The following is a 25,551-nucleotide window of genomic DNA, read 5'->3' as shown; positions in this document are numbered from 1 at the left end:
TAATGCCATTTGCAGCAACATGGATGGACCTAGAGCTTATACCGAGGGAAGCAAGTCAGACAGAGAAAGATAAATATCATATGATATCGCTTACATGTGGAATGTAAAAAAATGATACAAATGAAGTTATTTACCAAACAGAGATAGACTCATAGACAGAGACGACAAAACCTGTAGTTACCAAAGGGGAAGGGGGGGGTGAGGAAGAGGGATAAATTAGAAGTTTGGGATTAACATATACACACTACTATATATGGAGTAGATAACCAATAAGGACCTACTGTATAGCACAGGGAACTCTATTCAATATCTTGTAATAACCTATCATGGAAAAGAATTTATAAAAGAATGTATATATATGTACATGAATCACTTTGCTGTACACGTTAAACTAATACAACATTGTAAATCAACTATATTTCAAAAAAAAAAAAAAAAAGCCTAGGGGACTTCCCTGGCGGTCCAGTGGTTAAGACTCTGCGCTTCCAATGCAGGGGCCGCAGGTTCGATCCCTGGTGGGGGAACTAAGATCCCACATGCCGCACAGCATGGCCAAAAGATTTTTTTTAAAAAGGAAAGAAAAGAAAAGCCTAGGCTTCTCATCAAAAGACTGGCAAATAAACCCATATCTGTATGTCTGTTTTAAGTTAAAATTTTTTTTAAAAGGAATATAGGGCTTCCCTGGTGGCGCAGTGGTTGAGAGTCCGCCTGCCGATGCAGGGGACACGGGTTCGCGCCCCGGTCCGGGAAGATCCCACATGCCGCGGAGCGGCTGGGCCCGTGAGCCATGGCCGCTGAGCCTGCGCGTCCGGAGCCTATGCTCCGCACCGGGAGAGGCCACAACAGCAAGAGGCCCGCGTACCACACACACACACAAAATAATAATAATAAAATAAAAATTAAAAAGGAATATAGATGTAAATCTATATATACACACATACATTCCCTACCTCTGCCCACTCTGAGAGAGCCTGGGTACAATAAGAGCCAATAGCAACGGCCACATGTAACTCCCAACTCTTGGTTTCTAAATGTCATTCTCCAGCAAAATACACCAGGGCTTCCCAGAGTAAAGGCTAATTCCAGGACTGGAACAGGGAAAGTACTAGGCGAGCCTGGCACATCTTATTGTGCCAGGAAGCAAAAAAACGTTTAAAGAATGATGGGGATATATAAAAAAATATAACTAATAAGGACCTACTGTACAGCACAGGGAACTCTACACAATACTCTATAATTGCCTACATGGGAAAAGAATCTAAAAAAGAGCGGATATATGTATATGTATAACAGATTCACCTTGCTGTACACCTGAAACTGACACAACGTTGTAAATCAACTATACTCCAATAAAAATTTTTTTAAAAAATCACCTAACTTCTCCTAAAACAAACAAACAAAAAAAGAATGATGGGGACAGGCGAAAATGACACAGGATCCAGCTGGAAAAGGGCTCCCACAGGTCAAACTGGAAACAACTGGAACATCAAAATAAACAATGACTGTAATAGATTACAATCCCTTGACGCTATGAGTCTATCCTGATATGACTAAATAAATGAATAAATAGGGTATTTACATGACCCCAAAAGACCTCCCCAGAAAACACATTAATCACAAAGGGGAAAAGAGTAACTTCACAGCGGAGGAGCCTGAAAGACACCACCTTAATGAGAACATCCTGATGGGATGTAAGATCCTAACACCACTTTTGTGACCCTCCTGCCAAAGATGCATGACCAGAATCTGATCATGAGAAGACATCAAATCCATGGACATCCTACCCCAGAACTGGGCTGTAATGTTCACAAGAGTCACGAAGGTCAAGGAAAGAATGAAGAATTTTTCCAGACTAAAGGAAGCAAAAGAGACATGACAACAAAATGCAATGCAAGGGCTTCCCTGGAGGCGCAGTGATTGAGAATCCGCCTGCCGATGCAGGGGACACGGGTTTGTGCCCCGGTCCGGGAAGATCCCACATGCTGCGGAGCGGCTGGGCCCGTGAGCCATGGCCGCTGAGCCTGTGCTCCGCAACGGGAGAGGCCACAACAGTGAGAGGCCCGCCTAGCACAAAAACAAAAAAAAACAAAACAAACAAAAAAATGCAATGCAAGAGTCTAGATTGGAAACTTTGCTGTGAAATCCGTTATCGGGACAACTGGTGACACTTGAATGGAGCATGAGGATTAGATGGTAGTAATTTTTTAATGCTAATACTTTTTATTTTTGAGGTTGTACTTTGGTTATGTAGGAGACAGTCCTGTTTGTAGGAAACACACTAACCATCTGTAGGTTACTGGGCATAATATTGGCAACTGATTATTACATGGCTTAGGAAAAATAATTTCTTTGTACAGTACTTGCAACTTTTCTGTAACTCTGAGATCTTTCCAGAGAAAGATGCGTCATGAAACAAAACATATCTTTGCTTAAAAAGATAATAGCAGGTAAATCTACTATACTTCAATAAAATAAATTTTTTAAAAGATAATAGCAGATGGACCTAGAGATTATCATACTAAGTGAAGTAAGTCAGACAAAGACAAATATATGATATCACTTATATGTGTTATCTAAAAAATAATACAAATGAACTTCTTTACAAAACAGAAAGAGACTCACATGGACTTCCCTGGCGGCATAGTGGTTAAGAATCCACCTGCCAATGTAGGGGACATGGGTTCAAGTCCTGGTCCGGGAAGATCCCACCTGCCGTGGAGTAACTAAGCATGTCCACCACAACTACTGAGCCTGCATTCTAGAGCCCGCGAGCCACAACTACTGAGCCCGCGTGCCACAACTACTGAAGCCCACGTGCCTAAAGCCCGTGCTCCGCAACAGGAGAGGCCACGACAACGAGAAGTCCGCTCACTGCAACGAAGAGTAGCCCCCGCTCGCCGCAACTAGAGAAAGCCTGCACGCAGCAACGAAGACCCAACGCAGCCAAAAATAAATAAAATAAACAAAATTTTTAAGTAAAGAATGTATGTATGTGTATAACTGAGTCACTTTGCTGTACAGTGGAGACTGGCACACCATTGTAAATCAACTCTACTTCAATAAAAAATTTTTTAAAAAAAGAATGTATACCTGAAACGTTTTGTGAATCAACTTCAATTTTTTAAAAAGGTAACATCAAATATGGTTTTATAAATTGTTAACATAACACAGGCAAATAAATTCCAAGAGACACAGTAAAGAAACAGACCTCAAAAGCACTGATGGAGACTTACTAAATTGATTTCCTGACTTACTATTTTTGTCCAGTCTTTTCACAAGCATAGTACAAGAACAAACACATATATAGGTCGTATCATGCCCCAGGCACCCTTCTAAGTACTTTATAGATACTGCTTACTCCTCACAACAGTCTTATGAGGAAGGTAACTTTCATTCCCATCTTAATGTTAATGAAACTGAAGCCGAGAAAGGTTAAGTAATTTGCCCAAGGTCACATAGCCAGGAAAAGGTGGAGCTGGTTTAGAATTTCAGCCTGACTTCACAACACCTTGCAAAAGGAATATGATTATCCCTCATTTGACACACTGGGTAACCAAGGCTCAGAGAAACTAAATGGCCAGTGCATGATCGGGCCGATTCTGAAAAGCAGAGACTAGTCCCCAAGAACAGACTTGGAGAAATTATGTCAATGCTTAGATCCCAAACCAGGAACCACTGTTTGTTCATCAAACTCAATAATATGAAGCAGCATTCCATTTTCACCAACACTCAGTCTGTTGATCAAGAGCTTTGCTGTCCAACATGGATGCCACAAGCCACACATGGCTGGTTAAATTTAATTCAAATTAAACAAAATTGAAACTTCAGTTTCTCACACTAACCACCTTTGAACATGCACTCATGAGCTCGGTTACCACACTGCACAGCATAGACTACAGGCCATTTCCATGGTCACTGGAGGTTCTATCGGACAGGGTAGAATCTAGAGATTGCTTTGCAAGGGCTCAACAATTATTTTTTCAAAAAGGGGGACTGGGATATTCTAGATATTCTTTAATTATATGCAAGAGCACATTCTATCAGATTGTTTCTTAAACACATTTAAGTGTGTTTTCACTGAAGTGGCATTGTCAGATTTTTAATATAAACTAACAAGGCAGACAAGAAAGTCCACAAATCCCAATTTGTGTTTCAATCCACGGCCGTGATACCTGATAGTGCTTGTAAACGCCTATCTTGTAGATTTCTAATCCATTGGCTTGAAACCGCAGATATTGCTTCTGTATGTGGCATTCTGTGCCACACAAGGTATGCATTGCCTTGAAGAATTACCGGTGGAGAAAGCAGAAAACAAAGTGTCTGCAAATAACAGCAGCTACAATTACTAAACGCTCTACCTGGCTTAGGGCTCTTACAGACCTAATCTTCATCATTCTCACGCTACCACTAGGAAGCACATGTGATGATGTTCATTTTACAAATGAGAGACGGTGACTCACAGAGGTGAACTCACCTGCCCAAATCCACATAGGTAATAAAGATAGAATATGAACTTAGATCTTTCCACCCCGACTTCCACATTCAGCTTTTTCCTGTAAGTGGATTTACCTAATTTAAAGCAAGACAAGGAGAGACACTGATTCCAGCATAAAAAGAATTCTGACAGCCCACTGGAAAGTTCATCATGATATGGATCAAAGCAATTAGGATTACAGTAGACTAACAACTGAATTTATGCTGATGATAGGTCAGAGGGAGGGTGGAGAGTAGGAAAAAATAACAGGCATATGGGGGCAGATGAAAAGCCTTTAAAAAAAGATTAAAGATAAAAGTGAGGGGAAGAAACACCCAGCTGGTTAAATTTTTTCCCAATCTGTTGCTGACACACCCTCTAACCTGACCCCAATGCTCACCAACATCACCACCGCCATGTGGATTGAAATTATAGGTCTTTTCCATTTTACCCACTAGAGTCCAGTGCTGTGATGGGAGAAATTTTCACATATTGAAGTATGGGGAAGTCATTCTGGCTTATACATGACCTAACTTAACCTTTTTTTTTTTTTTTTTTTTTGGTCACACTTGTGTGGCTTGTGGGATCTTAGTCCCCCGACCAGGGATCAAACCTGGGACCTCGAGAGTGAAAGCACAGAGTCCTAACCACTGGACCACCAGGGAATTACTAACCTAACTTAAATTATGCTAATTAGAACAGCCTGTTTTGTGGCCTATCAAAGATCCATTGTACATCTGCTTTAACCATGAAAGAAAAGAATGCATTTAAAAATCAAAATGGAGGGCTTCCCTGGTGGCGCAGTGGTTGAGAGTCCGCCTGCCGATGCAGGGGACACGGGTTCGTGCCCTGGTCTGGGAGGATCCCACGTGCCGCGGAGCGACTGAGCCCGTGAGCCATGGCCGCTGGGCCTGCGCGTCCGGAGCCTGTGCTCCGCAACGGGAGAGGCCACAACAGTGAGAGGCCCGCATACCGGAAAAATAAATAAATAAATAAATAATAAAATAAAAAAAAATAAAAATGGAGTAACTGTGGTTCAGGCATTCAAAATGGAGCCAGTTGGCCATCATGGATGTGATTTCAGACATGTTCCTGCATCACAGAGAACCTGAATTTTCTAAACTGTATCAGACTCAAGGACACCACCAGACGTTCTCAAAACAGTATCTGCTAGCTGCCAGCTGTACCTTTATGGTCTCAAGATGTCCCCTTGTAACTAAGCAACCATTTTTTACCCCAACCAATCCTTGCTTAAAAAGCACCATTACTTCTTGCCAGCTCCAGTCTTGAGTCTTGACAAAAAATTTATGTAATTTTGTGGTTTTTGCTTTTATGAGCCTCAAGCATTTTGTAGTCCAGTGAAACAGGATTCAAGTGCTTCTTGAATCTGTGTCTCCTGGGCTATAGTCATCCTCAGTTTGGCTCAAATAAAAACTATTTTCTATTCCTATTATAGATTGTTTATTGATTATTTCCATGGACAGCTGTAATAGTGGAAAACTGTATGTCTGAAACTGTTCATACAATGGCCACATATGGTTATTTGAGCACTCGAGGAGCACTGAGGAACTGAATTTTAAATTTTATTTAATTTTAATGATTTAAATTTAAATGTATGCAGCCACATGTAGCTGGCAGCCACCTATTGAACAGCACAGCACTAAATGGTGAAATGTAGATGTTAGGGCACGGCTTTCCCATCTGTGTCTCCCAAAACCTAACATGAGAACTAGTTGTTTTGGGGGAAACCCTCTACGGTCAGACTCCCTGGGTCCAAATCCTAATTCTGGGAAACCCTGAGGAAGCAACTTAATCTTGTTTGTACCTCAGTGTTTGCATCTGTTAAATGGAGTACCATAAGTGGGCCTCACAAAAAGTTAAAACTAATATGTATATGTATAACTGATTCACTTTGTTATAAAGCAGAAACTGACACACCATTGTAAAGCAATTATACTCTAATAAAGATGTTAAAAATAAATAAATAAAAGTTAAAATTTTTTGAATCTAAGTGGAGGGAAAAATGTCCATTGACAGACAAATGGATAAAGAAGATATAATAGGGACTTCCCTGGTGGTGCAGTGGTTAAGAATCCGCCTGCCAATGCAGGGGACATGGGTTCGAGCCCTGGTCCAGGAAGATCCCACATGCCGCGGAGCAACTAAGCCTGTGCGCCACAACTACTGAGCCTGCACTCTAGAGCCCGTGAGCCAAACTACTGAGCCCATGTGCCACAGCTTCTGAAGCCCACACGCCTAGAGCCTGTGCTCTGCAACAAGAGAGGCCGCGACAGTGAGAGGCCCGCGCACCGCGATGAAGAGTGGCCCCCGCTCGCCGCAACTAGAGAAAGCCCTCGCACAGAAATGAAGACCCAACACAGCCAAAAATAAATTAATAAATTAATCATTATTTTAAAATAAAATAAAATAATAAAAACAAAGACATTCTCTTCCATAATCACTGTACATTTATGTAAATCAGGGAATTAACATCAAACATAAATTGTCTAGTTTCTGGACCTTCTTGAGATTGTTGTCAACTGCTTAAGTAATGTCTCTTGTAGCAAAAGAAAATCCTTGTTCATGCAGTGCATTCAGTTTCCAAGTCTCTTTAAATCTCCTTTCTTCTGTAACAGAGCCTCCATCATTCTTTGCATTCCATGACAGAGATATTTTTGCAGAGCAGAGGCCGGTTACATGGTAGAATGTCCCTCCGTTTGGGCTTAGCTGATGTTTCCACATGATTAGATTCAGACTGTGCACATTTTGCCAAAGACCACGGAAGCGACGCTGTGTCCTTTCTCAGTGCATCATATCAAGAGGCCCGTGATTCTGTTTGCCCCCTTACTACTGATGTTAACTTTGATCACTTAGTGAAAGTGGTGGCTGCCAGGTTTTTCCTATTTTTGCCACTATTTCCCCCTGTGTAATGAATAACTATCTTGTGGGGAGATAATCTGTGACCAGGGAAATATCCTGTTACTCCTCAAACTTGAACCCACCAGTTTTAACTTGTATGGATGTATGTTCCCTCCAACACCACCAAGCAATTAACTTAAGTCTGACACTATCTCCTGGGAGGTAGCATCAGATTCCACAGGTTATAGGCTCAGTCCTACCCCTGCCCACCACCTGCAGATGCCAATCATGAGTCCAGTTTGTTACCTGTGCTTCTGACTGACCGGCTATAGCTCAGAGGTTCCCACAACCCGCTCTGTTGATTAATTTGCTTGAGCGATTCAAAGAACTCAGAGAGACATTTTACTTACTGGATTACTGGTTTATTACAAAAAGATGTAACTCAGAAACAGCTAGATGGAGGAGATGCACAGGGCAACGTACCGGGAGGGAGTGGGGAGCTTCCAGATGTGCCACCCTCCCAGTACCTCCATGTGTTCACCAACCCGGAAGATCTCTGAACCCCGTCTTTTTGGGGATTTTGGTGGAGGCTTCATTACATAGACATCATTGATTCAATCATTGGCCACTGGTGATTGATTTCAACCTCCAGCCCCTCTCCCCTCCTGGGAGGTGGGGCTTGGGGGGTGGCTGAAAATTCCAACCCTCTAATTACATGGTTGATCCTCCAGGCAACCATCCCCCATCCTTAGGTGTTTTCCAAAAGTCACCTCATAAGCATAAACTCAGGTGTGGTTGAAAAGGGGTTTGTTATGAGTATCAAGACACCTTTATCACTCTCATCACTTAGGAAATTTCCAAGGGCTTTAGGAGCCCTGCGCCAGAAACCAGGATGAAGACCAAATATGTTTCTTATTATAAATCACAATATCACAGCATCTACGACTGAATCTTGCCTGAATTAATTATCATTATAAAGGTTGCCAAATGGTGATGTTTTGATTCCATCATTCCTTCTACATCATTCATTAATTTTTTACTCTAAGAATATGTTTTCCCTCCTTTTTCTTGATTTTCTATCAGCTGACACACCCGCATCATTCTTTGAGTATGTCCTTATTTCTAACTCACTTCTGTTTTAAAGATGGAGAAACTGAGGCACAGAGAAGCTGAATAACTTGCCCAAGTTATCCTGATGATAGCTGGCAGGACCAAGATTTGAATGCAAGCAGTGTGGTTCCAGAATCCAAGCTCTTAACCACTCAACCATATTGCCTCCTTACAGGGGCAAGAACCATGACTTTTTTTTGGGGGGGGGGGAGGGCGTGCCGTGTGGCTTGTGGGATCCTAGTTCCCCAATCAGTAATCGAACCTGGGAACTCGGCAGTGAGAACGCAGAGCCCTAACCACTGGACCACCAGGGAATACCCTTATATATATATATTTTTAATGTATAGTATATTTTTTATTTATTTATATATAATACATATATATATACACACACACGTTTGGATTTATTCTGGTATTCTTTTTCTTAAATTGAAGCATAGTTGATTTACAGTGTTGTGATAGTTTCAGGTGTGCAGCAAAGTGATTCAGATACACACATATATATATTCCTTTTCAGATAAACCATGACTTCTTGTTCAAAGCCATATCCCCATCACTCAGCATGATGTCTGACCCACAGTAAGTATTAAATGAAAATGTGTTGAACAAATGAATAAATGAATGAATTTTCTGTCATATCACTCAGGTCCTTCCAACTTCCAACCTTAAATTCCACTCTTCATCATTGTAATCACACTTTTTGCAATATACTCTCAAGTCCCTGGCTTTGTCTTATTAGAAAGGCAATCTGCCAGTCTCCAACTTTCTACCCACTCAATGCTTGTACCAGAGTGATGTAAGTGACCAGAGCTGGTGTCAACCAAAAAAAAAGAATGCAGGAGGCTGCAAATAAGAAAAGAGTTTATTGAGGGTCTTAAGAATGGCAATTTGGGAGACACAGATTCAGGTAACCCCAAAAGAGCGTTCCAAGGAAGAGAAGAAGTCAGGGGCTCATAAAGACAAAAAGCCACGAGGCTGTTGAAAGTTGCCAGTGAGGGACTTCCCTGGTGGTGCAGTGGTTAAGAATCTGCCTGACAATGCAAGGGACACGGGTTCAAGCCCCGGTCCTGGAAGATCCCACATGCTGCAGAGCAACTAAGCCCCTGTGCCACTACTGAGACTGAGCTCTGGAGCCCATGAGCCACAACTACTGAGCCCGCGAGCCACAACTACTAAGCCCACACACCTAGAGCCCCTGTTCCACAACAAGAGAAGCCACCATAATTAGAAGCCCATGCACCACAAGAAGAGCAGCCCCTGCTCGCCGCAACTAGAGAAAGCCCATGCACAGCAACGAAGACCCAACACAGCCAAAAGGAAATTAATTAATTTTTAAAAAAACTTGGGCTTCCCTGGTGGCGCAGTGGTTGAGAGTCCGCCTGCCGATGAAGGAGACACGGGTTCATGCCCTGGTCCGGGAAGATCCCACATGCCGCGGAGCGGCTGGGCCCGAGAGCCATGGCCGCTGAGCCTGCGCTCCGCAACGGGAGAGGCCACAGCAGTGAGAGGCCCGCGTACCACACACACACACACACGCACGCACGCACGCACGCACGCACGCACAAAAAAAAAGCTGCCTGGTGAGAATTGTGATGGACTCTAACGACAGTCAGAAAATATTTGTCCTTAAGGAATCACAAGGTGTTTTAGGGTAGGAGTCCAATAAGTAGATAAGCTGTCACGAGTCATTTTAGGGTAGGGTCTGATAAGTATCTTGAGTTTCTGGCAGGTGATCTGATCAAAAGATCAGATTTCACCCAGGCTGAGATGTGCATAAGTCACACTTCCTTAACGTCCTCCTGGCTCCAGAGAGCTCTCTTAGCAATACTAACTCCATTTTGATTTCCCTCTGACACTGGAGGAAAATCACACAACCCTGCTGAAAAGTCTGACTTTAAATTTGTGGTATATAACCTCCAGTGAGCCCTTAATTCTGCCGAGAAATCAGCCTAGATTTTTTGGGTCCATATACTTACCTGCTTTCCTATTTCATCCCTTCTCAATGCTCCACAAAGCTCCTCCCATTATCCCACTGGATACCACACTAGTGAAAAATTACTCTGAATGATTAGGGACTTCCCTGGTGGTCCAGTAGTTAAGTCTCCGTGCTTCCACTGCAGGGGGCGTGAGTTCCATCCCTGGTCAGGGAACTAAGGTCCCGCAGGCCATGGAGCACGGCCAAAAAAAAACAAGACAAAACAAAAAAGATTAGACTTCAGGGAAATGCATATTAAAACCACAATTAGGTACCACAACACACCTACCAGAATGGATAAAATTTAAAAGACCTACTGGGACTTCCCTGCTGGCGCAGTGGTTAAGAATCCTCCTGCCAATGCAGGGGGTTCGAGCTCTGGTCCAGGAAGATCCCACATGCAGTGGAACTAAGCCCGTGCGCCACAACTACTGAGCCTGCGCTCTAGAGCCCGCGAGCCACAACTACAGAAGCCCGCGCCTAGAGTCCATGCTCCACAGCAAGAGAAGCCACCGCAATGAGAACCCCGTGCACCGCAACAAAGAGTAGCCCCCCCCCACAGCAACTAGAGAAAGCCTGCGCGCACCAATAAAGACCCAACGCAGCCAAAATTAAATAATAAATAAATAAATAAGTTTATCAAAAAAACCCACTGCAGGGCTTCCCTGGTGGCGCAGTGGTTGAGAGTCCGCCTGCCGATGCAAGGGACACGGGTTCGTGCCCCGGTCCGGGAAGATCCCACGTGCCGCGGAGCGGCAGGGCCCGTGAGCCATGGCCGCTGAGCCTGCTCGTCCGGAGCCTGTGCTCCGCAATGGGAGAGGCCACAACAGTGAGAGGCCCGCGTATCGCAAAAACAAAAACAAAAACAAAAACCCACTGCATTCCGTTGAGTGAAAGAAGCCTTACACAAAAGAGTACAGTATACAGTATATTTCCATTTATACAAAATTCTAAAGCTTTAGGTATTGAGCACTTGAGACGTGACTAGTGTGAACTGAGATGTAATATAAGCATAAAATACATATGGGACTCCAAAGACTTAGTACAACAACTCCCCACAAAATATCTCATGAATAATGCTTTCATACTGACTATATATTTAAATGATAATACTTGCATTAAAATATATTATTAAAATTCATTTCTTCTTCTCTTTTTACCTGTTTGATGTGAACAGTAGAAAAATTTTAATTACATATGTAATTTAAATGTTTTGCAATACACTTCTGTTAGGCCATGATGATCTAAAACTTAGAAATAAAATAAAAGGGGAACCACATATAACAGACCCACTCAGGGATTATCTGATTCTGTGGAGGTAACAGGAATATGTCTTACTATTTATTATTTATTAGGGCCCAAACTCTATAAAGTTTAGATATTAACTTTGCAAATGATAAGAAGATTGGTAAGTTGCAAATGGTTTTTGTCTGGTAAAGAGGCAAATGCTTTCTGATGGAATGATTTCTGCCCAGTAAACAATAAAGCCCCAGAAATTAAGGTTTTATCACCCTGTAAGACAAGAATTCATTTTGAATCTCAGTTTTCAATCTTATTTCAGCATTCTTTCTTTTGATGACTAAATATACTTCATCTCATCTATAAGCTTTTGAATTAACTGTACTATCTTGCTGGTTCCCTATATTCTGAGCACTTACTATATGCCAGGCACTGTACTTGACTTACATTATCAAGTTCAAGTCTCACAAGAGTCCTAAAGGCAGGAACTATTATCCCCATTTAAGAGATAAGGAGGGCTTCCCTGGTGGCGCAGTGGTTGGGAACCCGCCTGCCGATGCAGGGGACACGGGTTCGTGCCCTGGTCCGGGAAGATCCCACGTGCCGCGGAGCGGCTGGGCCCGTGAGCCATGGCCGCTGGGCCTGCGCGTCCGGAGCCTGTGCTCTGCAACGGGAGAGGCCACGGCAGTGAGAGGCCCGCATACCGCAAAAAAAAAAAAAAAAAAAAAAAAAAAAAAAAAAAAAAAAGAGATAAGGAAACTGGGACTTCGAGAGAATTTCCCAGCTCAGTTTCACTCAGAATAAAACAAGGTATAGAGTAGTTACACAGCTGAGATTTGAACAAGTCTGACACAAGTCTGGCCTCTGAATCTCTATTCTACACTGTGTCTTTGTTATGAGGGAAACTGTGCCCCCCTCAAAAAAGGTATGTTGAAGTCCCAACCCCCCAGAACCTATGAATGTGACCTTATTTGGCAATAAGGTCTTTGCAGATTTTATCAAGGTAAGATGACTAATATCTAATATGACCTCAGAAAAAGAGGGAAATTTGGACACAGACAGGGAGAGCTCCCATGTGAAGAAGGAGGCAGAGACTGGAGATTGAAGAAGAAGAAGCCAAGGAATGCCTGGGGCTACCAGAAGCTGGAAGAGGCAAGACAGGGTTCTCCCCTAGAGGCTTTGAAGGGAGTATGGCCCTACCAACACCTTGATTTTGGACTTCCGGCCTCCCGAACGATGAGTCAATAAATTTCTGATGTCTTAAGCCACCCATTTGTGATACTTTGCTACCACAGCCCAAGGAAACTAACATAGTCTCTGAAATGGACAACATTAGGTGGTTACATGGATGTGGAGGTGAGAGGGGTACCACCAGCAATATGGGACCCACACCTGGAAGGCATGTTTCCTCTGTCCCTCATCTGTGCTTGCAAAATGCCCTACCCCAACTCACAGGGCGCCATGTCAGGACAGACTGTGTCGGGGCCTTCACAACACACCGGGGGCTTCCAGAGGTAAAAGCCTTTCTAATGGGCAGAAGGGATTACTGGGTGTCCTGTCCAGCACACCTTTCTGGGTTAGCTCCACCTTTCACTGTCTTAAACTATGATAGTAATACTAAACTGATGGTAAAATGAGAGCAATGCAAAAGATTCCTGCCTGGCGGAATACAGTTGATTATTTCCCTCTGGTTACTGACCGGTTCAACATCCGCTCACAAATTTATTTCAGCATTCCTGATCTCCTACCTGCGTGTGTCCTTAGAATCCTCCTTTGAACCGGCTGTAACATTGTATGGGTCCCCGCATTCATAAATGAGTGAAATGAAATCTGTGACACGTGTTCATCTTGCATCTGTGTAAGAGCTGATTTTACTTTCCAAAAAAATATCATCCTGCATCACCTGCTTCCCCACTTTGGCACTTCCTTCCAAGATGAGAAAACACCCGCACGGAGTGACAGGTGATAAAAGGAGGATTTCCAGCCTCAACACCCTCAGAAACCCAGGAGTCCTCTGACTTACACCACCAAGATGGCAAGAAACAGACTCAGAGCTACCTGTAAAGAGTGTCAACACGCTGGTTAGCAGGTCCTGCTTGTCAAAGCAAAAACTGCACGGGGCAAGTTGGACAGGCAAGAAGTCTTCATTCAAAGTATTCCAAAAAGAGACAGAGGCCAGAACTCAGTCTGAACTCAACTCAGCTGAAACACAAGGCAGTTGGGTTTTTAAGAACTTGGGGTGGGGGGCTTCCCTGGTGGCGCAGTGGTTAAGAGTTCGCCTGCTAACACAGGGGACACGGGTTCGAGCCTGGTCTGGTCGGATCCCTATGCCGCGGAGCAGCTAAGTCCATGCGCCATGGCTGCTGAGCCTGCGCTCTGGAGCCTGTGAGCTGCTGACGCCCGTGCACCTAGAGGCCGTGCTCCGCAGCAAGAGAAGCCACCATAATGAGAAGCCGGTGCACCGCAATGAAGAGTAGCCCCCACTCACCTCAACGAGAAAGCCCACGTGCAGCAACGAAGACCCAACGCGGCAGCCAAAAATTAATTAATTAAAAAAATTTTTTAAAAGAACTGGGGTGGGGGTTGAGGGTAATAGGTCATCTGTTTGCGAATTGGCTTCACCCAAAGGAAAAGGAAACTTTCCTGCATCCATCTTCTGGACAGGGGTAGTTTCACAACTTGGAGAAAGGTCTCCACTAAAGTCAGGCTTCTAAGGAAACTGGGAGATAGAGGTGCTATCTCCTTTGATGTTTATATTTCAAAGAGATAGCTTCCAGGTCCTTGTGAAATAAATTTCCTGCATTGTAAAACTGGCAAGAGGCTTTTAAACAGATTTATATACATCTCAAAAGAGCAGAGAAAGAATTTACAATGACAAGTTTTCTAAAGTAAATGCTCTAAGAAGCAGAAGGTCCGGGGCATCTGTGGTTAGGCCATCTGGATTCTGTAAGGGACCAGGGTGAGAGGGAGGACAGTGCTTTAGAGGCAGGAACAAGTCTATCTAAAAGTCACAGCCCTCTTGTTCATGCTCTATAAGGCCGGTCTGCCTGGGTTCCAATTTGGACCCCGTTGCTTATTAGCTGGGTGACCTGAGGCAAGTTACTCAACCTCTCTGGGCCTGTTTTCCTCATCTTTATAAAAAGCAGATGATTAATACTTAACTCATAGGATGGTAGTGTAGATTAAATATGCTAATCCAAGTACAGCATTTAAACCAGTATCTGGCACATAATAAATATATACTTGCTGTGGGTTAAATTACTTTATTGTTCTGAGCCTGAGTTTTCCCAATCATCCCATCTGAGAATTTATATGGAAAATTAAGTGAGATGATGGATGCAAACAACCTTAGCCCAAGCCTGTCATCTGGTAAGACTCTTTTAAATGACTAACATTCCTGTAACTATAGCTATTATTACTGATACTGATATTGTTTGTTGCTCAGGCTCTTATTCCCTATTTTGTTACTATAATCACTATTTACTGTTATTTTATTATTAAATCACACTACTTCCTATTATGAATGGTAATATCAGCAGTATTACTTTTTTTTTTTTTTTTTTTGGCTGCACCACGTGGCTTCCAGGATTGTATTTCCCGGACCAGGGATTGAACCCAGGCCACAGCAGTGAAAGCGGGGAGTCCTAACCACTGGACCACCAGCGAATTCCCAGTATTACTATTATTATCTCACCGTTCTGCACACCTGGTTCCCCTCCATCAAGCAGTCCCGAAGCCTGCCAGGGTCTTCCCAAGCCAGGCTTTTCCTCCCTGGGCACCCAAGCTTTCATCTGGTTGGAGGAGATGGTGGTGGGACTCAGGCCCGAAGTCCCCAAGAGGAAGCAAAAATGGACAGCGGCACCCACAAGCCCTTTGGACAGGTGGGACGCCGGGGCCAAGCCACTGAATGATTCTTTCTTTTTTTTTAATCATTAAGCTAGGCTATTTTTTTATATACAATTTTTAAAGGTTACTTTCCATTTACAGTTACTTAAAAAATATTGGCTATATTCCCCGTGTTGTACAATGATTCTTTTTTTTTTTTTTTTTTTTTTTTTGATTTTTTTTTTTTTGCGGTACTCGGGTCTCTCACTGTTGTGGCCTCTCCCATTGCGGAGCACAGGCTCAGCGGCCATGGCTCACGGGCCCAGCCGCTCCACGGCATGTGGGATCTTCCCGGACCGGGGCACGAACCCGTCTCCCTTTCATTGGCAGGCGGGCTCTCAACCACTGCGCCACCAGGGAAGCCCTGTACAGTGATTCTTAAGAAACCAAATTGATGAGGGGCTTCCCCTGTGGCTCGGTGGTTAAGAATCTGCCTGCCAATGCAGGGGACATGGGTTCCAGCCCTGGTCTGGGAAGATGCCACATGCCGCGGAGCAACTAAGCCCGTGCACCACAACTACTGAGGCTGCGCTCTAGAGCCTGTGAGCCATGACTACTTAAGCCCGCGCGCCTAGAGCCCGTGCTCCACAACAAGAGAGAGAAGCCCGGGCAACGCAACGAAGAGTAGCCCCCGCTCGCCACAAGAGAAAGCCCGCGCGCAGCAACGAAGACCCAACAAGAGACCCAACGAGACCCAACAAGCCAAAAATAAATAAAAACATTTATTTAAAAGAAAAAAAACCAGACAGCAAAGTTGGTGGGGCCTGAGGACCGTGTACAAACCTGTGAAACAAAGCTCCCCTCTGCTCCCAAACATTGCTAAGAGTACCATTCACCCCTTCCACACTGCTCAATGGTCTCCCCCCGTCTCCCCCTCACCAGTGGGATCACCCATAAGCACGGCTAAACCCCAGGAGTTGAAAAGTGTTCAAAACCAACGTCCCCCTGGGCTGCGACTCCGGATCTCAGTTTCTCCATTTCAGTCTTGGCATTCCCACCCTAGCTCAGCTTCAGGAGGTAGAAATATCTCAGGTAGGTTATACTGAGGTAAGTCAGCAATGAGGTAGAAATAACTCCTTTAAAACACTATACAAAGTAATTAAACTTTTATTGAAGCCTTATGTGCCAGACATTGACCACACTGAGGCATAAGGCACGGTCCCTGCCCTTGAGGAGCTCACAGTCTAGAAAAGAAGACAAAGAAGATGCCAAAAAATGATTCCCACAGAGATTCAGGGGCCGGAGGCAGAGCCCTCAGACCCCATCTCTCCTATTCCAGGTTGACTGTGAGAAAGCGAATAGGAAGCTCATCACTGTCTCTCCCACCTTCCCTGGGACAGCTCTGACTTCCCTCTGACCTAGACACCAGGAGGAGACCAGGGAGAGACAACGAGGAGGGGGATAGAGTTGCTGCCCTCAAAAAGCTGTAACACCCTGGCAGGATATATACAACGGTAACTTTCTGTCCCAAAGCCGCAAACCAGTGCAGCAAAAGCTAGGGAGAACAAGGGCTGGGCCAGCCCAGTCCAGTGGTGGGAGAGGGTGTAATGGGAAGGGAGGGTACCCATGGCCAAGGAAGTAGGGCAAGAGGTAGAGAAGTTCATAGTTAGGTGCCAGCAGCCACAGCCAACAGAAGAGCCACCCACCCCACTGAAGGAGCTGCAGAGCCTTTATTAGGGGCCTCATCTTCTGTGGGGTGCTGCCCAATATTTCTACGGTCTTGGTGGTCACTAACACCTCCAGCCGAGGTAGATTCCTCCTCCTGGAAGGTCTCAGGTTCGACCTCTTTTGGAGAAGTCTGGCTGATTGGGGCTGGGGTGGGTTTGGTGGTGGAAGTGGAGGACAGGGGTGGGGCAGAAGTACTGACAGAGTTGGTTGCAGCCAGAGTGGTGGGCGGAGAACGGGGCAGCAGGACAAGGGGCGGGAATCGAGGGGAGAAATAGGTCTTGTTGCGGAGGTCCGAGTTACAGCGGGACCCCTGGCAGCAGGAGCCGCTGAGCATGAACCCTGGGCCTGTCGCCGAATCCCGGGTGCAGGACTCATCCTGGACGCAGCCCCGGACAGGCAAGGATACAGTCACATTAGCTGCAGGAGGGAGAAACAGGTAGGTCCGTGGTTGGAGGGAGGGGGTAGGCACAGCCAGAATGAAACTTAGGGGCAAGACAAGAGCAAGAAGACCCAAAATAGGGGACAGAAGGACTCTGCATCCATTAATCCTAAAGTCTCAATTCGGGCCCCACTTTGAGAAACACTGTCCCACTGTCTTTGGCACACGGTGGACCACATTTCCCATAGTACTTTGAGAGGAAAAAAATGTGTGGTATGAACTACAAGTCCCACAATGCCTTGGAAGAAAGGTTTGAACTGGGATACAACACCTCTCTCTCACACAAGGAAAGAGCAGAATACCATTGCCTCCCTCTCTCTCCCCCCACCCCTCACACCACCCGCACCAAAATTCAGTCTTAGAGTCAGAACTACATCTGCCATAATACACCTGGCAGAGGATGGAATTTGAAGAACATCTCCCATGGTTCCCTGAAGCAGAGGCCAGGAGGCTGAACTACATCTCTCCTAATACTTTGGGACAAGTGGGGACACTAACCCTTGAGTTTTAAGGAGACAGAACTACAGTACCCACGATGCCTGGGCAGAAGCTTGGAGGCTTAAATACATTTCCCATTGCACATCCTCCCATTCTGCACCTGGCAGGCCTCTATGAAATTGTATTTCCCCAAAAACTCTAGGACAAAAGCATTCCTATTCCTGTGCTATACTGGGAATAGGACTGCATTTCTCATGATGCTCTAGGACAAGCCACGAACTTAGGCCTTCAGTTCCCAGAATGCGCTGAGGTGGGGGAACCCTTTGGGTAAAGGGCTACCTACCACCCATGAGGCCTCAGAAAGGCTACCACAACCCGTGAAGGCCCGGTGCTTCGAGCTCGCTCACCTGCCGTCAACGTGACGTTGCCGTCGAAACAGCCCTTGTAGAAGTGGTCGCTGGCGTTGTAGCACCTCACGACGGGCGGCGCCGTACCCTGGCACTCCTTGCGGCTCAGCCCCACGCAGCTGTAGCACTCGGCCCCGTTAGGCGCGTAGTCACTCTCATTGCCTGCGAGGAGGGCGGGGAGGAAGGAAGGGCTCGAGAGAGTTCAGGAAGCACGGCCCTGCTCCGCGTCCTTCCAGCCCACGTCTCCGCCCCTCGACAGACACTCAGCTCAGCCTCTAACCCCGCCCCAGGGCGTGGCCCCGCCCCCAGCCCCTACGGAGTTCTCCCGCCTTCGCCTTGTGACCGCCCCTAGCCGCTCAGCCCAGACATGGCTCCGCCCCTGGGCCTGAGGCCCCGCCCCCACCGACCTGCGGGGATGAGCGCTCGCGAGGTGAGGTTGAGCTTCGCGTTGCAGCGGTCCTGGGAACACTGCTGCAGCTGGACGAAGGCCAGAATCCCATAAAGGTCCAGTCCGAGGTCATTCTTGCCGGGGAGTCCCGAACCGCAGCCCCGCACTGCCACCGAGAATTGCCCGTGGACTGCGGAGAGGGGAGGGGGCGGGGTCAGAGGGGGCGGGGCCTGCAATAGACCGGCACCAGAGGATAGGCCAGGGTGGGAGGGCGAGGGCCTCAGAAAGAGCCGATCCGAGGGGAAAGAACAACAGACCGAGGGGTGGAACCTGAAAGAGAGGAGTCTGAGGGGTCACAGGCTGATAGACGCTGCACATAATCGACGGGGGAGGGCCAAGAATGGAGCTAAGACGGGACTCGACCACAGGGAGTCGGACCCGCAGAAAGCAGCATCAGAAGGAACTGAGACCGACAAAAAAGGCACAGGATCAGAGACGGATGGGGCCTCCTAGGAGCTGTGGCCGCAGACAGGGGTGGGTCAGAGGGGCGGAGCCTCAGCCTAGGGATTTTAGAAGACCTCTAGAGGGATCTCCATCACCAAGGGCCCCATTGGATGGGAGAGGCTGGGGTGGAGAGGATTCTGGCAGGGACAGAAGTGGGTAGGGAGATCTCAGTGGTCCAGGGGAAATGGATAGGGTGTGCCCTTGAAGGAGACGAGGTCTCAGATCTGGGTTCTCCCAGTTCACCCCACCTATGCGCAACTCTCCGTCCTCATCCCTCTAAGTCCTAATGGCGTGGTTGTGTTGAAGGGCCCACGCCAGGCTGAAAGGGAAGGATGGGGCTGCGTTCAAGAGGGTGTGGCCAAATTCAGAGGGAGGGGCGGGACTATAAGGAGGCGGGGCCCAGATGGAGGAGCGTAAAGGAGTACGCAAGGATCCGGAGGCCCCACTCACTAGTCTCCACCGCCCCTACGGCCTCTGTGCAGACGTCCACGCCTGGCGCGCACTTCACCGTCTTAGTCTTCTGCGGAGAGCATCCGTCATCGGCTTTCTGCACGCAGCTGTAACACTCCAGAGCCTGCGCTCCTGGGGGTACAGAGGCAGGTAGAACTGAGCTATCGCTACTGAAGCCTTCTCCCCCAAAGGAGAAATAGTCCTTCCCACTCCCTCTGTCCCTGTGCAATCGTATTGCACACCCTTTTCCAGGGCGGGGTAAGGAAAACCTCGCCACAAGTCTGAGGCCAGGAGATACATTGTGTCCCTTTCCTTCAAACGTCCTATGCCTGCAGTGGGAACATCTTTCCCACAGCCCTTTATGCCCAAGGTCGGGTCGGGGATCCCTGCCATAGACGGGGGCGGGGGGCGACTCCTTCCTACAGTTCTCCACTTAGGATGGGAGAATATTACCCACAGTCAAGTCAGCTCGGTGAGGGATCCCTTCCCACAGCCCCCCCCCCCCCCGTCTGCTTAGGATGGAAGAAATTTTCCCACAGTGGCCTCTGCCCAGGATGGGAGATCCTTCCCACAAGCCCGCTCTGTATGGGGTGGGGGAACCCTCCCCAGAGCTCCCACTCTATCCCCTCCACCACCTTCCGGCAGCAGACTCACCTTCTAGAAGCAGCAGAGGAGGCAGCAGCAGCAGCCAGCCCGTTGTCCAGATCGCTACCCGGGAGCCTGCTTTCCTGGCAGGGTCCATGGTTCCGTCCTTCTCTCTCGGCTTCCACCCTAGGTGTGCCGCTTCCCAACCCGGGCCCTCTTACGTGAGCCCAGGATGAGTAACCTCCCCCCAGGCAACCCTGGCCTTGCCCAACCGGGCCAAATCAGCCTCCGCTGTGGGGCGCGACACCCACCCCTGGGTGCGTCACCCACCACCGCCAAGGAGGGAAAGGGTGGGAGTCAAGGTTCCCTGGCAGTTCCCAGGAGAAAGTCTGTGTGTTTGTGGCGGTGGGCAGAGGATATAAGGCTCACAGAAAGGGTCTGCTCGACACTCAGCACTCAGTAAATGTTGAATGAGTGCAGGCTTTGGGCCGGGTGGTGCTGGAGACTAAACAGAACCAGTGCTGGCCCTCACAGAGCTCACAGTCTGATGGGGGAGACAGATATTAATCAAATAATCATACAAATTGTTATTTACAGCGAGGACAACGAAGGAAGAAGTGTAGGGAGCTACAAGGAGGTGTGGCATCTAAAAGTGGGGGCTGGTCAATGAAGCGTCCCTGAGGATGTAAATCATCCAGGTGCCTTACGATCTTAAAGACTTGGAGGTTTAGCCAGTGAAGCAGGTCGGGTTGGGGGCAGAGCGCATTGCAAAGCAGAGGGGTCAGCACGTGCAAAGACCTTGGCTGGAAGCAGCATGGACCCTTCCAACACAGAGAGGAGAGCAGTGTACCTGGAGCTGCTGTACCTGGGGCTCAGAAAGTGAGGGGAGTGAGGGGGAAACTGAGGCAAAAGGGGCCATTCCAGGCCCTGAGGAGAGGTTTGAATTAATTCTGAAAAAGATGGAGAATGTTTCACGGGGTCTAAATCAGCTCCGAGACACAGTCAGATTTGCTTTTTAAACTATCAATCTGGCAAACGATGCAAAAACTTATCAAGAAATGAATTCACTAATCCCAGGAAATTATGCAGCAATGAAAACGGATTAACTACTGGCCTGGGTGGCAACGTGAGTCTCAGAAACTTTATGTTGGGAGTTCCCTGACAGTCCAGTGGTTAGGACTTTGCCTTCCAATGCGGGGGGTTTGGGTTCAATCCCTGGTTGGGGAGCTAAGATCCCACATGCCTCGCGGCTAAAAAAACAAACAAAAAACTGAAACATAAAACAGAAGCAATATTGTAACAAATTCAATAAAGACTTTCAAAATGGTCCACATCAAAATAAAATCTTAAAAAAAAAAACCCAACTTCATGTTGAGCTCAAAAAGCCTTAAACAAATAGAAGATACCATGTGACTCCATTTCTATGAAGTTCTGGAACAGACAAAGTTAATCAGTTGTGACAGAAATCAAAATAGGGGTTACTTTGGGGAGGGCATTGCCCCAAAGGAGTAATAGTAAGGAGCCCCTACTATCTTCATCTGGGTGGTAGTTACACATGTAACTACAAACATGTTAAGAATCAACGAGCTGTACGCTGTCCATTTTACATGTATGCACTTCACTGAATGTACACTATTCTTACCAAAAGAAAAGGGTGGGGGAGGAGTGCCATTGTGGCCTCAGTAAGAAAGGAAAAGAGTAGAAGGGGCAAGAGAAGGCCAGGAGACCAGGGAGGGAGCAGGGCCATCTCCCAGGTAAGAGAACAACAGCCCCTGATGGCTGGGAGTTGGCAGGCGGCTCACAGCGATGCCTGGGTGCTCTGTTACATCCCTGCACCAACACATATGGGGCCACACTGTGACCACAATGGAGGGAGACACAATCAGGACCACTGCCTTCTATATCTGAACACAGGAACAAACAAGGACACTGTGCAAACCACAGAATGACTAAGCATCCACATATATAAGCGAATATAAGTGATTGCTTGTATTGGGTTGGCCAAAAAGTTCGTGTGGGTTTTCTGTAAGAGGTTACAAAAATCCGAATGAACTTTTGGGCCAACACAATATTATGTATTATTTATATTATATTATTATTTAAACTACAGCTTTAACCTTGCTTTGTTTCTCCTGAGTCATAGATAGGATTTACCTATGGCAGGAAAAATAGTGGCTGTGTTCACAAAGGTTTTATCTGTTCTCTGGACCCCATGGGGCACCCCTATTGCCAACAATGACTAGCACCTCAGTCACCTAGGTTGGGTTGCTTGTCATCGTGCTGAAGCTCAGAGAGAGAAAGTGAGTGACTGTGAAGTCATTGAACACTTCCCCCTACCTCCCTGCCTCCCAGCCTTGGAATCCAGCCTCACTTATGGTTTGCTGTGTGACCCCACTTAAGTGTCTTCACCTCTCTGAGCCTCTGAGGTGTCTGTTTTATAATAAAGGAAGGAGAGTCTTTCATGGTGGAGTGAGGCAGTGGACAAAGTATTAAGTCTGGAGTCAGAGAGACTGAAATTTTACTCCTGCCTCTGCCATCCTCTTGCTGTGTGACCTCAAGCAACTCCATCTCCCTCTCTGAACTTCAGCTGCCTCCTTTGCCAAGCAGGTCTGAAACCCCCTGTCTCCAGACGGATGGAGTGAGGCAGGGTAACAATTCTATTATTATTGTGCACTCAAGAGCAGGAGGCCCTGCAGGTCCCAGCGGTGTGGGAGAGTTTCAGGGAGGAACCCCAACTGGCCAGACCAGAAGATCTGGTGTCTTGGGAGGGAGTGGGACCCAGGGTGGAGAGTCTCCTCTTGCTCAGGCCTGCCGAATCCCGGGTGCTGACACCAACCACCCCCCCTCCCCACCCACCTGGCCCAGGACCAGAGAGCAGAGGGAGGTTTAAATACCGGACCTCTACTTACACCTACTCTGTGACTTTCTCCAGCTCCCCTCCACAGGGGTCACTGCAGAGAGGTTTAGAATTGGTTCCCCAGAGAGATGAGCAGAGGGGTCAGTGTGGAGGCACCATGTCCCCAGCCCTGAAGTTCATGCCAGGGCCTCAGACAAGCCTGGGGCCATCTCCACTATGGGTTTCGTGTCCCCTGGGGAAGGGCAGGCTCTGAGCCCAGTGATGTTCCCAGCCTGCCTCAGACCCACTCCTTCTGGGATGTGCTGTCTGGGATGTGTCAGAGAAGGGGTGGGGTCAGGGCCCGGGCTGGCTACATAATTTGCGGGGCTCAGTGCAAAATGAAAATATGGAGACCTGGTTCAAAAGGCGGCAAGGAGTGTCATGAAATGTACTAAAGTAGAAATGCTCTTTTCCTTTCTTCCTGCATCTCTCTCGACCCCATACGGTGTCTAATGTCACGTTCCCTCGGGCACAGGGATACTGGTGGGGCGAGCACAGACCCTTACAGGTGCCTAGAGACCCTGCCCCACAACTAAAGCAAACTGGTTGCTGGGTTCCCCTTCCACCAGCCGCCCACCATCGTGCCCCACCTGAGATGCCAAGAGGCACAAGTGCCTGGATTTCCCGTGAGCACTCAGGCCCCTGTCGGGGCTGGAGGATAGCAGAAGTCACAGGGCAGAGGCAGGGAGGGGAAGGCAGACAGAACCTATTCCGGGGAGGTGGGAGATGGCAGGTGTGGGACCTCACTTGAGCCGAGGCTCCAATCCCCCCAGCTCAAGCTCCACGCCCTTCAGACTTCACTTACAAAACACAAATTCAAATACAAAATTAAGAATTTCCAGATGGCAATCACAGATGATTAAAGCCAAGGGGGCTCTTCTGAACATGGGACCTGTCAACTGCACTAGTCACATGCCTGTGAAGCTGGCCCCAGTCAGGGGACCCAGTTTGCAGAGGGGCTAACGGATGAAATGATCCAAGAATCCAGATGTTTCACACCTGGAGGTAGAGGCCAAGGAACACCTTGGGTCCCCAAGGGCCTGGGAGTTGGAGTGTTTGCATTCCGGGGTTTCAGGAGCACATCTGGATCCTTAAGGAATCCTGGGATGGGACACCCAGGTCCTGAAGAGATGGGAACCAGAGGGACTGAATGCCTAGTTCCAGAGAGGTTTAAGGGAGGAACTGACCTGTACCACACAGTGACAGCCTAGAGTGGTCCTGTCCTGTAGTTGGGGAGCTCAGGGGACTGTGGAAGTCCACCAGGGATCAGGGAGAGCTTCCTGAAGGAGGGGACACCTTAGGTGAGATGTAAATGATGAAAAGTTCACCATCGCCCCATCCTCATCGTCTTTCTTATCAATGTATTCCCCCAACACCTAGTTTGCCTACAGGCCATTTGCTGCGTGCCAAGGACTCAGTAGTGATGGAAGTAGCCCAACCCCTGCCTCCTGGGGCTCCCGCCCAGCATGGGAAACACACCCATCAAACACACTGATGACCCAGAGTAGTCAAAGCAGTGATGGGAAAGGAGCAGGCAGAGTGATCAGGGCTGGGATGGGAAGCCCAGAGGGAGCATCTGACTCAGCCAGGAGAATCAGGGAAGGCTTCCTGGAGAAGGAAACATCTGAGCTATGACCTAAATGATGAGTAGGGTAGAGTGGGGAAAGGTGACTTAGCAAAGGGAACATTACATAAAGACCGACAGGTGAAAGGATAGCTTTTTTTTTTTTTTCCACTTTCATGGGATGAAATATGCCCTCTGGTGCTGGGGACACGCCATGACCAGGGCAGCCCTGGCTCTGCCCTCATGGAGCTCCCAGTCCATCAGGACATAGATCCATCACCAGTGATGACCCATGATGTTCAGGAATGGGACAGGAGGGCTCAGAGGGGGGTACTTGATCCAGCTGAGGGAGTCAGGAAGGGCTTCCTGAAGGAGGGGACATCCCAATTAAGACGCGAAGAATAAGGAGCTAGGTGGTTAAGGGAAGGGCGAAGGGAATAACATGTGTCACCGCCTGGAGGGCAGGAGACTAGGAGTTCCTAGAAATTGCCAATAGCCCAGTCAGGTCCCAAAGGGTGGAAGCAGGAGGGCCCACAAACTGAAAAAACAAAATTGCCACAAGACTAAGGACGCATGCCTCCCCACAGCCCCGCCCCTCCCAGCCATGACCTTGGGGTTAAAGGTCTCCATTCCTAAAGGGTAGAACAGCTAAAGGATGCATGGTCTCCGA

General features: G+C 47.4%; 1 protein-coding gene across 2 annotated transcripts in view; it reads right to left on the bottom strand.

The window, feature by feature from the left end:
* LYPD3 (LY6/PLAUR domain containing 3) overlaps positions 1-20,578 on the bottom strand; it is a 103,292-nt gene extending 82,714 nt beyond the window's left edge. The window contains exons 1-5 of one of the 2 annotated variants that reach the window (XM_059045446.2): positions 20,491-20,578; positions 19,837-19,968; positions 18,902-19,072; positions 18,495-18,656; positions 16,910-17,627 (exon numbers count right to left, since the gene is read on the bottom strand). In XM_059045446.2, coding sequence (XP_058901429.1) covers positions 17,149-17,627; positions 18,495-18,656; positions 18,902-19,072; positions 19,837-19,968; positions 20,491-20,578 — 1,032 coding nt within the window. In that variant the 3' untranslated portion in view covers positions 16,910-17,148. Of the gene's footprint in view, positions 1-16,909; positions 17,628-18,494; positions 18,657-18,901; positions 19,073-19,836; positions 19,969-20,490 lie in introns of those variants that run through there. The other variant, XR_010837971.1, reaches the window with a different exon arrangement.
* Positions 20,579-25,551: the final 4,973 nt, after the last annotated feature.

This window comes from Kogia breviceps, chromosome 18 (genome assembly GCF_026419965.1).
Source record: "Kogia breviceps isolate mKogBre1 chromosome 18, mKogBre1 haplotype 1, whole genome shotgun sequence".
NCBI lineage: Eukaryota > Metazoa > Chordata > Mammalia > Artiodactyla > Physeteridae > Kogia > Kogia breviceps.
Note: the sequence above shows the minus strand (reverse complement) of the source record. Positions and strands in the feature narration are given on the sequence as shown.